The 15191-nt window shown below is 32.1% G+C and overlaps 1 protein-coding gene across 1 annotated transcript; it reads left to right on the forward strand.

Moving 5' to 3' along the window:
• The first annotated feature begins 13766 nt into the window (after positions 1 to 13766).
• LOC103496155 (ethylene-responsive transcription factor ERF109) lies at positions 13767 to 14870 on the forward strand. Its single transcript, XM_008457900.3, has one exon. The coding sequence runs from the start codon at positions 13825 to 13827 to the stop codon at positions 14647 to 14649; it is 825 nt and encodes a 274-aa protein (XP_008456122.1). The 5' UTR covers positions 13767 to 13824; the 3' UTR covers positions 14650 to 14870.
• Positions 14871 to 15191: the final 321 nt, after the last annotated feature.

Raw genomic sequence — 15191 nt, forward strand, 5'->3', positions numbered from 1 at the left:
ATTGAAAATAAATTTGCACTAAAAATAATTATACAATATTTAAATGTGTTCCAGATGACCTACAGCAGCTCTCGGTTGGGTGATATAGAGCCTGGTAATGTTTTTATACCAATGGATGTATTCTTGAGTTACATCCGTATCAAATTGCCCAATTGGAGGTCCTGTAGCTTAACCTTCTGCGATTTAGCCATCGCATCACTAAATGAGCAACTCTATCTAACCAATCAGCAGTCCTCAGGTCAATGTCGTGCAACAGTGGTTTAGTATTACAACCACGTGGAACATCTTGTTGAATATCAAACTGTCCAAGTGTTTTGTCAGGATGATGCTACTCACCAATGTAGAAACATATAAGAGGACTAATCGTCCGCCATATGTCGTAACCGTTCGTACATAAATGTGGCAAACTATCTATGACAGCTTTGTATGGCTCCCAGATAATTTGAAACACAACATATTCTATGAAACAAATAATATGGAACTTGAACTTCAAGTTTAGCAAGACGTACTTGATCAGGTTGAAGAAGATCAAACATGTATCTATACTTAGAGACTACATGTGTAGCCAACTTGGTCACACAAAATTGATCTCTTCATCTGTATTGTTCAACTAATATTTTAGATTTTAAATGTACTATGTATAAAAAGTTATTGTTAATCAAAATTAAATTGAAATAGCATACCTTGAACCATAAGCTCGACCGTGTAATTGATGAGCATTAACATGCAGGAGTTGTGGAGCAACTATTGGGAATCGTTTCCAAGCCCATAATTGTAACAATATTAGTGGTCCAACAATTTCACGAATACCTTGTTTGGATGTCTTGCATAATTATCTATACAACCATGCTAAACAGGCTCCACTCCACGAATATTGCGACGTGTGGTGCATATTAGATAAGAATGGTAAGAATATTAGGTGCACATAACAAGTTGATTTATCTGCGAATATACTCTCACCCATCAACTGTAAAATATATGCTCGTGCATATCTTGTGATAGTTTGCTCATCGGCATCGTCAGCCAATCCAGAAAACTCTACCCCCAGCCATGTTAAACTCAACCTCAAACCCCTGATTTGTTCAGCAAGTGGGCTCACACCGAGTAATACTTGGCAAAGATACAACCAATCACCATGACTCTGACCTGTAAAGATAAAACGAAAATCTAGTTAAAATTTATGTAAATAATTTAAAAAATAAATTTAACAAAAATAAATAATATAATGCGAAGATATAGGTGAATCCTTTTAAGATTTTTATGAAAAATATTTTTAAAATTTTTATGGAAAATGAAAAACGAAAAAAAAATTTAATGAAAAATATTTTAAGATATTTTCGTAAAAATATTGGAAATATAGATTAAACAAAAGAAAAGAAAAAAATATATACTAAGATATTTAGGTAAATATGTGGAAATATAAATCGAACAAAGAAAAAAAATAGGGAGATTGAGATTTTACGAGAGAACTACCGTGAAGGAAGAAGTCGGTGAAGGAAGAAGGCTTAAAAGGAAGAGAAACTAAAGGAAGAAATTTAAAAGGAAGATGTTTTTTTGGGTGTTGTCGTAGTATGAAGGAAGAAGATTTAAAAGAAGCCTCCCAAGCTCGCCATCAATGGAGGAGGAATGGGCTGAAACTTATTTTCAGTTGAAAAGCCTACCATCTATATATTTTCATCGGTCTACAAAGATAAGTGTAAGTTTTGTTGAAAGTTAATAAGTGTGTGGCTGACAGAACAATGGCAAAATGGCATGGCCATGGCAGGTTTGCATGTAAAAGCAGGTGGAGAATTTTTATTTTTATTAGGTAGAGTTTTCAAAACTCATCCTATTGCTATTTTTTTTTTTTTTTTTTTGTCTTACTGATTTTCCATAAAATATACGACAATTTTCTATTTAGAAAATACAGCTGTTTTGATTTCCTCTCTCCGTTTTTTTCTTAATTTGATTTTCTCTCCCTTTGGTCGCCTAGAATACTCCACCAAAACAACAATTTTTTTTAATTTAATAAAAAGTTATTATTATTAAAATTTTCTAACTACCTCTTAACAAAAAATTAATACTTAATTTCACACCAACTAATTGTCTTTTTTTCCTTCTTAATTCAATGTTTATTTTATTTTCTTTTTAATCGAAAACAATATAAAGAAAAAATCTAAAATTTAATACTTCTATGCATTTTTTAGAAAAAAAGTACCTTTGTTTATATTCTTTTAATAATTAAAAAATTTGTCATTCATTTTATGGTTATCTTGATTCTATGGAGTGTTTTAAATGGTCTTTTAAAAAGAAAAATGATATTAATATAGCATTTTAAAATATTATTTGTCAAATTAACGTTCTTTCAAAACTATTTATTGAAATAATGTTCTTGATAGGGATTTTTTTTAACATAGGGCGTAACAACAATTTGTTTTTCCCTAGTCTTAGATACACTTATATGTTATGAATTGTAAGCTGTATTTGTAAATATAAATAGGTTATGACCATGTGTCAATTATGCAAATAAAAATATTGTTTAACAAATTAAAAAATAATAATAATAACAAAAATAAAAATTTTAGAAATTACAACTAAATCCAAGTAGTTACTTCCAATAATGTATATTATCGCAAAATATTTTGAATTTCATATTAGGTGGAGTAGGGTATTACTAAATATATAGATATTTGTTTCACCAAGCTAATTTTCTAATTAAAATGTTAATTAAGAGTTTTATGTGGATAGACAAGATGCATAAAAGTAAATACTAGATAGTATATTAAAATCATTTCTTATCAAAACCTACAATTGTATTTTTAGTAATTGTTTATAATTGAAAAATAGTTGAAGGCCGTAAATTAAATTTTTTTTATATCATTACAACGTGTAAACATATGAGAAGACTCTTAGTCTATCATATGTCTTGATCGTTCTTACATTTTTTTCATATGTTTGGGCAAACTATCTATGATAGTTTCGTATGGCTCGTCCAAAATAATATGAAACATAACATATTACATTAAAACAAATACTGCTACTTTATATGATGCATGACTCTTTATGTTAAATATCCTACCATATGTTGTATCATTTGACTCTTCACCTTAGAAAAATCAAATAACAAAACCAATCTTTTTAATTTAAAAAACTAATACTTATCAAATCAAATATAAAAAAATTACATAAAAAACCCTAAAATTGTACACCAATCCTCTTAGGTATAAAAAACTAATAAAAAAACCGTATCTTTTGCATTCGTTTAGTTTCATATTAGTTTCAATATATATATCTATAAAAATTAAAACTTCAAGTATATTATGAATATATCTAATGTGTTATATTGAAATATTGCTATGAATCATATTTTTATTCATGGTTTTTTCTTTTCGTTTTTTATTTAAATCTTGTGTACCTAATGATTATTTTTTTTTTATTTTTTATTTAAATTTTTAATAAAATATTTGTATCTTAAATGAAAATAAAATTAAATTAAAAAATAAGATAAAAAGTAAAAAATAAAAAATGAAATAAATGAAAAGAAAAAATGAAGAAAAAATCTTAACCGCATTCCATATCACACTTTCTCTCTCCGCAAATAATAGTAGATTTCTAATCAGTTTTAAAACTGTCTTATTTTATTAATAAGTTCTCAAAAATGCTATCTTTCAATAAATCATCCCCATTGCATCATACACTTGAATCAAGATAGAAACTATTAATGATGGATTTAAACGGAGAAATTTAAAGATTTTATTTATGCAAATTCTTTTCTATTTAAAGATTTTATTTTTGCAAATTCTTTTCTTTTGTGTTTTGTTCTTTTATTAGTGAGTGGGATAATTATATTTGTAATTACTTTTATTTAATATTTGTCTCTACGTCACCTTTTTCATTAGACATCAATCAAATAATTTCATTTGAGAAAGTCAAAGTAAGTTTAGCATAATAATAATTGACATAATTTTTTTCTTAGGATCGAAGATTTGATCCTCCAATATCTCCGTATGAAGAGAAAAAAATACTCTAAAAATATTTAGAACATTTTTCAAGTTTTGAAAATTAAATTGCAACTTTTGAAACATTACAAACAAAATTGACATCAATCATATATGTTGTAGACTAAAAGTATAATTTAGCCAACTATCTAACGATATACGTATGAACAAAGTTTAAAAGTAAGGCCTCGTACAAAGACATAATTATTGAATAAAATAACATACACCATAAATTAAAATCTCCCTCAAATAGAACTATGTAAAAAACTTCTACTACTACCCCATCAAGATATTCCTTTCGTATTTTAAAATATCATTAATTGGTATGATAATTTATTTAATAAATCCTACGCTATTGTAAATATGATTATTTTCACTAGTATATTAAAAAAAAACCAAACTTTTCATAGATTAAAATATTATTGTGTGTTAGAGTAGATTTTGGACCAACGGTTATAATTGGCATTTAGGAAATAATAAAACCAAGAAGATCAAGCCTAATATGGGCCTGAATTGAACATAGAAGGCGGAAGTGGTTCTAAGACAATGGGGTTGATTTGGTCTAGGCTAAATCCAGGAGCCTAGGCCGAGGCAGACCCTTACCAAATGTCAAAGGGATATTTAGGAATATAGCAAGGTTTTTAGGGTACATTATTTTGAACAATGGCAAAATTATTTTTCTTTTAATTTTTAACAAATGACACTTATGTGTGCATATTTTTTTATAAAATACTAAAATACCCAAATTTCTTGGACAGTAATTATTTCGTCTCTCCAATGTAATTATTTGTTTTATGCACTTATGAGTCTGTAATTATTTTCGACGTGTCAGAGATACATTAACCTTCATCATAACCTCTAATATCTCACGACTCAACCAATTGTTTGAATATTTTAACAACTTTATTTCATTTTACTAATTTCAAAATAACCAAATTATTAGTTTTTATTAGTTGAATCTCAACCTTAGATTTCATTTCAAATTAAGCTTAATTGATTGAATCTCAACCATTAATAATTAGAAAATTAAAACTAGCTTTCATATTAGATCTTATTTTATTTTTGAAATTTGAATTTTTAAAAAATAGTCAATATGTATTCATCATGTCGACTGAACTAATTTCCTATCATGAATCCTAAACTTGTAAGAGTGTTGTTCAATATTAGATGGTATGAAAACAACCGTTATCATAACTTCCATTTGCGTGAAGTGCATGTCCTATTGAACACATCTTTCAACTAACTTGGTTTATCTACCTTCAATCTAATCTTTTTCCCTCTTCTTCATATTTAATTTCTTGAATAACATTGTATCGTGATGGTTGCAGCAATCCTAGTGCCATTACTATTGTTGAAGACACAGATGTGTTGTGGTTCTTGTCCCTTATTTCTGGTTCCTCTTCTGATCATGTTTCTGTTGTTTTCGATCATTTTCCATCTTGTTCATCAAATTTTCCTATTCTAGGTTCCTCATCACACTACGAGAAACCGTGGACTTTTCTGACACAAAATGGCATCGAAAGACAATACATTGGGACAGAGGCCTTTCCCCGATGTCGTTTTTCCACATCGGGGAAAGCTAAACACAATATTTAAGTGTTCACATTTTCCCACGTCAAATTCACAGCATCGGAAAAAAAGAATAAATTCCTGACGTATTTATGTAGTGCGTCGAAAATGGTTAGCAATTAAATAATCTATAGCTCTTCTCATGATGCCGCATGCATGACATCGAAAATGGGCACCCCTGTTCCCGACGCTACTCATTATGCGTCGAGAACGGGCACCCCTATTTCCGACGTCATGCATGGGGTGTCGGCAATGGTGAAAAATTAATTACACCAAATCACTATTCACGATGCGACATGCATGGCGTCAAAAATGAATTTAGAGTTTTTCGACACCATTAGTAATTCGTTGACAATGTGGTTGGCTATTCGCAATGAATCACTAATGGCGTTGGGAATAAGGGATCTCCCAACATTTTCGTGGTGCGTCGGGAGTTTCCTTATAAAAATATGTTTCAGTTCTGTAATTCACAGAACCGAAATGAAGAGAAAGAGAGAAGCGAAAACGAAGAGAAGGAGAAGAGGAAGAGAAGAGAGTCAACGCCGCTGTGCCTTTGTCGTCGTCTGCAGCCACTTATCCCTATTTCGGTATGTATAAATCTTTAAATGTTAGTTTAGGTTAGGGTTAGTTTAGTTTAGTTTTTTCCTTTTTTAAATTAGTTTTAGGATTTTGATTGAGAATTAGTTTTAAGGTTTTAATTGTGAATTAGTTTTAGGATATTGCTTTTCAATAGATTTTGGTTTTGAAGTTGAAATTTTGAATGAAGTGGGTTGAAATTTTGAAGGGGGAGGGGTATTTGAAAATTTGAAGTTGGAAAATTGAAAATTTGAAGTTTGAATTGTAGGGTTAAGGGGGAGGGAATTTTAATTGAATATTTGAAGAGGTGGGTTGAAAATTAGAGGGGGGTTAAACTGAAATTTTGAGGGGGGAGGTTGAATTGAAATTTTGAAGAGGTGGATTGAATTGAAAATTTGAAGGGGAGAGGTTAGTTAAGTTTAGGAAGTAGGTGGGCGGTCGAAAATTTGAGGAGGTTAGGATTGAAAATTTGATGGGGGGTCATATTGAAAACTTTACAGAGGTGAGGGTTGTTATTGTTTTATAAATTTTGTAATTTGTTGTTGAGATTTGTTTTAGCTATCCTGTAGTTATGGTAGCCTTTAGTTCAAATATAATTATTTATTTCTTAGTAGTTTTGAAATCATTTGTTGTTGATTTATTGTGGCTATCCTGCAGTTATGATAGTTTTTTCTTTTTGTTTTTTGCCAACTTAGTTTTGAATTTGTTAGTATTTCTAAGTGTTTGAAGATGTGGTAGGGAGCTTGTAAAATAGCGTTGTTGGAAGGGGTAGGTAGATTGCAAAGATTGAAGTTGCTTGTGGTTAGCTTGTGGTGGTTATCCTGTGGTTATGTTAGTTTCTGTAATTTAAACTTAGCTTTAGTGAAAAGTTTGGAAGATTGTTATTGCTTATTCAGAAGAATAAGTTTAGGGTGCGAGAGGAGGAATATACTTCTAATTAAACCTATTTGTGTTTTAGGAGCTTTAACGGTGTACTAGGGTTAGATGAAACTTAGAAATAAGTTTTCCGCTGAGTATAGAGAGGGAGTGACACAATTTTTAGAGGTTGTCAAGTTTCACGTTGATGATTACAAATGAATAAGGTGTCCATGCAAGAGATGTATAAACTCAAATTAGAACTCATTAGAGGGTGTGGAACGACATCTACTTATAATTAGAATATCCCACTACTACACAGAATGGGTATATCATGGAGAGCCAGTTAACTTGAATAGAGGTACAAAAAACTTTGATGAAGAAACTAGTAATAACTCTTTTGATGAAGGAACTTGTAGTAGCCACTTTCATGTAGAAGACGATATGTTTGGTATGTTGAATGATTTACAAGCTCCAATTGAACAAGAAAAGGAAACAGAGGAAGGTCATTTGGAGAATGAAACGACATGCAATATTGGGGTAGATATAGAACAAGATACAACAAACATATTTCAAGACTTATTAAATGAAGCACGTAGTGAGTTGTACCCCAGATGTTCAGAATTTTTCTCCTTGAAGTTTTTGGTTAAGTTGATGCACGTTAAGGTTCTCAATGGTTAGAGTAACAAGTCCTTCAACATGTTGTTATAACTGTTAAGAGCAGCGTTTAGAATGTGTAGTAGTACCATCCTTAGTTCATTTTATGAATCCAAATAAAAACTATGTGACTTGAACTTGGGATACGAGACTATTCATCCGTACAAGTACGACTATGTATTGTATTGAAAGGAGTTTGACGATTTGCAACATTGTTCTACATTTGGCGAGGCACGGTACAATGTTAATCCTAAAAGAGGGAAAATATTATGCATAAGATATTGCGCCACTTTTCGTTGGTACCAAGATTACGGTGCTTGTTTGTCTCGCAAGAAGGGCCCGCTGACATGAGATGGTACAGGGATAAACATGTTGAAACATATGATGTGTTGAGACATCCAGCTGATGCGGAGGGATGGAAGCACTTTGATTGTGAATTTCCTAATTTTTCTTATGATCCACGTAAAGTTCATTTGGGATTAGCTTCATATGAGTTTAATTCATTTGGTCATATGAGTAGCTCGTTCAGTATGTGGCCTGTTGTGTTAATTCCTTACAATTTTCCACCTTGGAAATGTATGAAAGAGTCAAATTTGTTCATGTCATTGCTTATACCCGGTTATAGATCTCCTGGTAGGAAAATCGATGTTTATCTCCAACCATTGATTGAGGAACTAAAAGAGTTATGAAATTTTAGGGTGCATACATATGATTCTCTTACCGGTCAGTTCTTCTAGCTACATGCAACCTTGTTGTGGACAATTAATGACTTTTCGGCGTATGGTGACCTATCAGAGTGGAGTACGAAGATATATCAAGCATTTCTTATATGCATATGAGATAGATCGTCGTTCAAGATACGAGGTAGAATATCTTTCATGGTACATTGACACTATCTTCCAGAGAACTACGTGTGGCGTAGAAGTAGGCTACACGATGGAAAGGTAGAGCATCGACCTCCTCCAGTGGGAATGAATTGGCATGAAATATTAGAACAACTAGATCAGTTGGAGTTTCTAGTTATGAGTAAACATCCTTCAGTAAAAGATAAGAAAAGAAAGAGAGCTCTTAATTGGAAAAAGAGAAGTATTTTTTTCGAACTTCCTTACTGGTCGAGACTACTGTCATAATAAACTTGATGTAATGCATATTAAGAAGAATGTTTGTGACAACTTGGTTGGTACCTTGTTGAATATCGAAGGAAAAACCAAGGATGTCACAAATGCTTAGTTGGACCTACAAGATCTAAAGATAAGAAATGATTTACACACCTTATAGAAGTTGGTAACCAATTAGTCAAGCCACATGTTAGCTACACGTTGATTAGTAGTGAGCGAGTTGAGTTTTGCAGGTTCCTGAAGTCAGTTAAGTTTTCTGATGGACTTGTTTCTAATATTCCACGATGTGTGAATGAAAGAGGGAAAAATATCAGGTCTCAAAACGCACAACTGTCATGTTTTACTATATCGATTGTAAGTTCAAGCAATACTTCTATCTTATTATGTCCTTTTTATTTGTGTCTTACTAACTTAATTACGCAATTTGTTGCAGAATCAAATGCTAGAACTTCAGCCCTAGCCTACCGCAGAGGGTTCTCAGCCACTCTCTTGGGATGAGATATGTGAGACCGTTTTGGGTAGACAATTGAGATACTCAAAAGATCTTGGTTGAGGACCCAAGCCTAAGTCCAGCAAGACGGCCAGTGTTAGCAGTTCCTCAACCACGTCTTCGCAAGCCAGAGAGTACAAATTACGACAACAAGTCCTAATTGAGTAGCAACGAGTCAAGCTTGATAAAGCTAAACGAGTGATTGAAGAATAGAGAAAGACATCGAAGATGTTAGCTTTACAAATGGAACAAATGCAGGAGCTTATAGAAGAAATGAGTCGGGCACAGAGAGGACCACGATCCCTTGCAGTACGTATATATGTTTCCATTCTGAAGTTTTTTAAATTATATTATTCAATGATATACACATGTAAATAAACTTACTTTTGTATCATTGTAGGTCCAGTTAGGGTTGAATGGCGTATACGGCTTATTAGGAGACATACGTAGTTTTTTTATTTCTATGTTTTATTTAACATTTACTACATTATGTACTTTTTGAAACCGTAAATATATGAAATTGTTTTTGAATTTGATATTTTATATAATTATTTACTAATTTATTGTTTATTTTATGTAATTTACTTCAATTTAAATCGTATTAGAATCGAAAACGAATAATACTATTGAATAAAAAATAATTCGAAAAAAATGATTAAATATATATATATATATATAACAAATTTCCTGATGTTTCAACAACGTCAGGAATTGGGAATCGTTCTCGACGCACTCTAGAAAGCATCAAGAACAAAGTTTTCGACGTTGCATTGGGACAATGTCAGGAAACGTAGTTTTTTGACGTCTTGATAACGTCGACAATAGTGCGTTGGGAGACATACACTCCCGACGTCGTGTTGGTAGCACGTCAGGAATAGTCTCCCGACGCATTTCTCCTAACTCTTTCCAACGTCACGCTTTGCATCAGGAAATCAATTTCTGACGTAGTGTCAAGAACTTTCAATTTACACATCTAATGTCCTTGACTTAATAGATTTGGATTCCTGTGCTGTAGACTTCTACATAAAAGAAGGTTCAAACTTTAGTAGCAAAGATGCCTTAAAGAAACATGAGCTTGATGCCAATTATGTTAAAGCTTGAAGATTCATGTGAGCTTGCATTAAACTCAGTGTGTAGGTCTCCAGAGTCATCATATGCTTTATTGCTGGTTGCATTCTCTAATGTGTTGATTGAAAATAATACAGGTAGATTTTACATGATAATTATAGTGTCATTAAATCATAATTATATAGTCCATCATCTGTTTATTGACCTATAGTTACTTTTTTATTTAACTTTTGATAAGTACACGTATAAAACAAGAAGTAAATGATGATGGCATATTCAAATATTATTTTATGACTCTCACTACTTTAATTCATGCATGAGAGTGTTTTTTGTTTTGAATATTTATGAATTTTATGTGGCAAGTACTTATGAAATTTGATTTATCATGAATTCTATCATGTTCATTATATATATACTTGGAAATTTTATGTACTTATATATTTTCAATGTTTTTATGTGTTTATCTTTGTGTAGTTTTAAGTAATAATTGTTGTTTAAATGTAAATTATTTTATTAATATTCTTTTTTCATACCCTTTTTGTTTCATTGAGAACTCGCTAATTTGTTTCTCGGTGTGTTTCTTATTAAATTCAAATTAACTTATTCTAAAAATATAGCATTGTGTATATATATAATTAGTTCAGAATTATAAATTCATACAATGGTGGAAAGGAATTAAAATTAAATTTTTTTTGCATTAATTGTGTTTAGCAAGGTTGTTAAACTAAAACATGTTCATTAATTGAATAACATTAATTAAATTATAATTTCTATCAATATTGGGTTTGACGTCTATAATTGGATTTTTGTCTTATTAAAGAAATAAAGTGTCAACTAACATGATTTCGAGAGTGCCACACGTGCATGGTATTTTATACAATATCAAAATACTCACATTCGCGAATTGTCATTATTTCAATATCTGCGTTTTTATCAGAAGTCTCTAGTATAATTAATTTGTGATATGCACTCATAGGTCGATAATTAATTTCGATGTGTTAATAACGTATCCCACCTCTATCATAACCTTTTTCTAATATCTCGGGATTTAACAATTTGGTTGAAGATCTTAATAACTTTATTTATTTATTTTATTTTAAAATAACCATATTATTAATTTTTATTGGCTAAATTTCAACCATTGTTTTTATTTCAAAATAATCTTAATTGGCTTAATCTCAACCCTTAATAATTTGGAAATTAAAACTAGTTTTTGTATTATATCTTAATTTATTTTTTAAATTTAAATTTTTAACTCGTAGCCACTCTTCATTGATTTTTTTTTCCATTCTCTTCTCGATTTCATCTTCGATCTCTTGTTCCTCCTTACAATGATCCTACATTTGAAATATTTACTTTTTTTATATAGAGAATACCTCTTCTTCCCTACATAAAGTTTCGTTTGTCGTTTTAGATTTTTTTAGTCTCTTTTTCAGTCACGCATGTAGCTTTCAATCGATCATTGCGTCTTGCATTCGTCATGATGATGTTCTTCTCTTTTGTCTCTTTTAATTATACGAAAAAACTTGTTTTAAAAGGACTTACTATTCTTTTTTTCGAGACAAAAAAAGATGCAACTTTTATACTTTTGTTCTTCCAAGTGAAGGTTTTTGTTCTTCAACCCCAATTGTTTGAGATTACAGGTCGTAGACTTTGAAGATCAAAGATGGAAGATGAAAAATGAAGATAGTGTTTGCATACTTTAAATGGGACCGTATTTTGTTTACATTCTTCTTCTTGAAAATGCATGATGAAGTTGAAGATTGAACTGAAAACTTCAAATGGAACGGTAACTTACAAAAGGGAGAGTGGAGATTAGGATTTGCTCGCTTCAAGGTGAAAAGATTAGGGTTTTTCCGCTTAAAGAAGATGGAAAATGGAGACAAAGGAAGATGGAGAGTGAAAAAATGGAAGTCGAAAAATAGAGATGAAGGGTTCTAGTTTTGATTATACAAGTATGTACATGTAATTATGTTTCAACATTTATTAAAATGTAATTATGTTTTATTTTAGTTTAAGAAAGTAGCTTGCATTCTATGTATATAGAAGTATCTCGGGATTTTGCGAATTCTTATTTATTGTATTTTTTTTAATTTTTGCCATTTTTGAAAAAATGATTTTGCTATTTTTCCAAATGGCAACTTTAAAATTGTTATTCTTCTAGCTGGCCCAATGTCCAATGGAGCATGTTTTTTTACACATGTCTCGACCCAAAATAGCACTTTAAGCCCAAGATATAGCTCGAGGAAGACCCTTAGTCGAGGTCGACCTTCTCTATTCAATGATCACAGCATATTATGATCTATTTGGGCCATGGAAAAATGATAGTATGGTAGAAAGCTCAAATTAACCACCTCGATCTCTACGTTGGCCAATTGGGCTAGGATGGGTCAAGGCCAAGCTTCTCCACTTGACACACCCTCACCCATCCAGCTTGAAAGATAACCTATCTTATCTAGAATTAGGAAACTCATATCGTAATCCTAATTGGGACAAAGATAAACCCTGTATCAAATCCCTTATAAATACACTCCATATATGAGGTAACTAAAACTTTCGATTTTTTTTCTATTCTATAATTTATCTTACGAACTTAGGCATCAAAGTCATTTTCTTTGTTTTGCAGGTCTATTTTATTTTTTTCAAATTATAAATTCAGCTATTGATGTTACATGAAGGTGATTAGATGCGTATTTCCTTGGTCAAAATTTTAGCATATCAACATTATACATTTCAGATTTTATCATTTTGGTTCAAGTACTTTCTAATATTCAATTTTACCAACTCTAAAATTTTCAAAATAGATTTTAATGCCAAAATTTGAACAAGAAAATTTTATGTGACCTTCAAGTGATACTAGTATTGAGTTTGTATGAAGGTGAGATGATGAACGTGATACACAAAAAGAGAAAACATGTGCATCGGTGTGGTGCTTACAACGTATGTTTTAATGCTTAAATTAGAAGGTAGAAGAGCATGGAAGGTAGGAGTTCAAAAGTGAAATTCAAATTATGTAATATGAAGTTATAATTATAGAGGTGATTGAGTTATGTTGTTGTATTAGCATTCTAGGGTCAGTTTAGGATGATTGTATAACTTGAAATTGAGATGGGAAGATTTGGTTGGTAGTGATCCCTGAATGGGCTCACTTTCGCAGCTGCTCACAAAGGAGTGTTTTGAAAATCTTATCCATTTACAAAACAAAGACTTACAGCCACGTGTTCACTAAAAAATAAAAACACTTTCCTAAAAACCACTTCCAACTCAGCCGCGTTTATATTCAAAATTAAAAGTAACAAAAAAGAATTCAGTATTAATTTCCATTAATAAATAATAATCCTAGCTGGACCCACCCAAATGGCAACACTCCACCGCGTGCTATATATCTCACCGCGTGCCTATTTCCACTTTCCTCTTCCCCACGTCATCACCCCCTCCATATAAATACCTCACTCTTCACTTCCACTTCCAAACTCCCTCCTTTTCCCATTTCTTTCAATCTCTTTCTCATGTCATGAACTCTCTGAAGCGATCACGATCCACCGAATCCCCCCAATCCTTCCACTTCTCTCTCCCCCCCCCTTATTTCCGCCCTTGTATTTCCACCGATCAAGAGCTCTCTGTAATCGTCACTGCCTTGACCTCTGTCGTCTCTGGCACTGCTTCCGATCTCCATTACTCCATGGCCGATGGGTTTTGGCGCCAAAATCAAACTCCGCCGCCTTCCTTCGATTCCCCTGCCTCTGATTCCTTCTCTGCTTCTGCGACTACTTCTTCCCTCAGTTCTTCCAGTACCGACGCAATTTTCTCTCCCTCTGTTTTTGAAACTTGCAGCGTTTGTCAAATCGAAGGTTGTTTAGGATGCAATTTCTTTCCGCCGTCGTCGTCGCAGGTCAACGTCGAGAAGAAGATTGGAAATAAGCGGTCGAAGAAGACTTATAGAGGCGTTCGGCAGCGGCCGTGGGGGAAATGGGCGGCGGAGATCAGAAATCCGAAACTGGCGACTAGAGTTTGGTTAGGGACGTTTAATACTGCTGAAGAAGCTGCTAGGGCTTATGATAAGGCGGCTTTGGAGTTCCGAGGGCCGCGAGCGAAGCTTAATTTTCCGTTTACGGATGATTCGTTGAGAATGATGAGTTCGGAGCGGGAAATACAGAGGACGGAAAATGAAATTTCTAGAAACGGTAGCAATTCGTCGGGGAATGGAATCGGGAATGAAGACGAAATATGGGGAAAAATTGCAAAAGATGAAATGGATCAATGGATGTCGACGTTGATGACGGATCACGGTGGCGATTCGTCGGATTCCGCCAGTATTGGAACTTGGGAATTTTCTTGATTCCTTTTCTAAGATTAGAATAGCAATAATAATAAAAGTTTTGCTTGTAATTTTATACCAAAAATATAGTTAGTGAATTTTGATAGCATCCATTTTTGGCAGTTCTCCTAAGTATTTTTTAGGACAACTACCAACTTAACCTAAATTTTGGGTTGTTCTAATACCCATATCAAATTGGACATCAATTTAATCAATTGTATAAGATATGGGTGTATTTATAACTCATGTTTTTCTTTTTTTCTTTTTTTTTGGATTTTTAGCATCCCAGCGCATAGCTGAAAGTTCTTCATTAATTTTAATATTGGCCTATTGAACATAGTTTTAAAGGGTAACGATTTATCTTGAAATTTTATTAAATGCGTGGACAAAAGGAACTAATTCTCAGCTTTCCAAATTGATGGTTGAATCATAATTGAAGTCCAATTAACTCAATTTTTATTTTCAAACAAGACGACTATTATTTATCTATTAAATGTAATTAAAAAAAAATTAGTAAAAATTGAGTTCTTTGAAGACATATTTCAGTTTTTTCTTTTTTCTTT

Source organism: Cucumis melo, chromosome 6, assembly GCF_025177605.1.
Source record: "Cucumis melo cultivar AY chromosome 6, USDA_Cmelo_AY_1.0, whole genome shotgun sequence".
In the NCBI taxonomy this organism is placed as follows: domain Eukaryota; kingdom Viridiplantae; phylum Streptophyta; class Magnoliopsida; order Cucurbitales; family Cucurbitaceae; genus Cucumis; species Cucumis melo.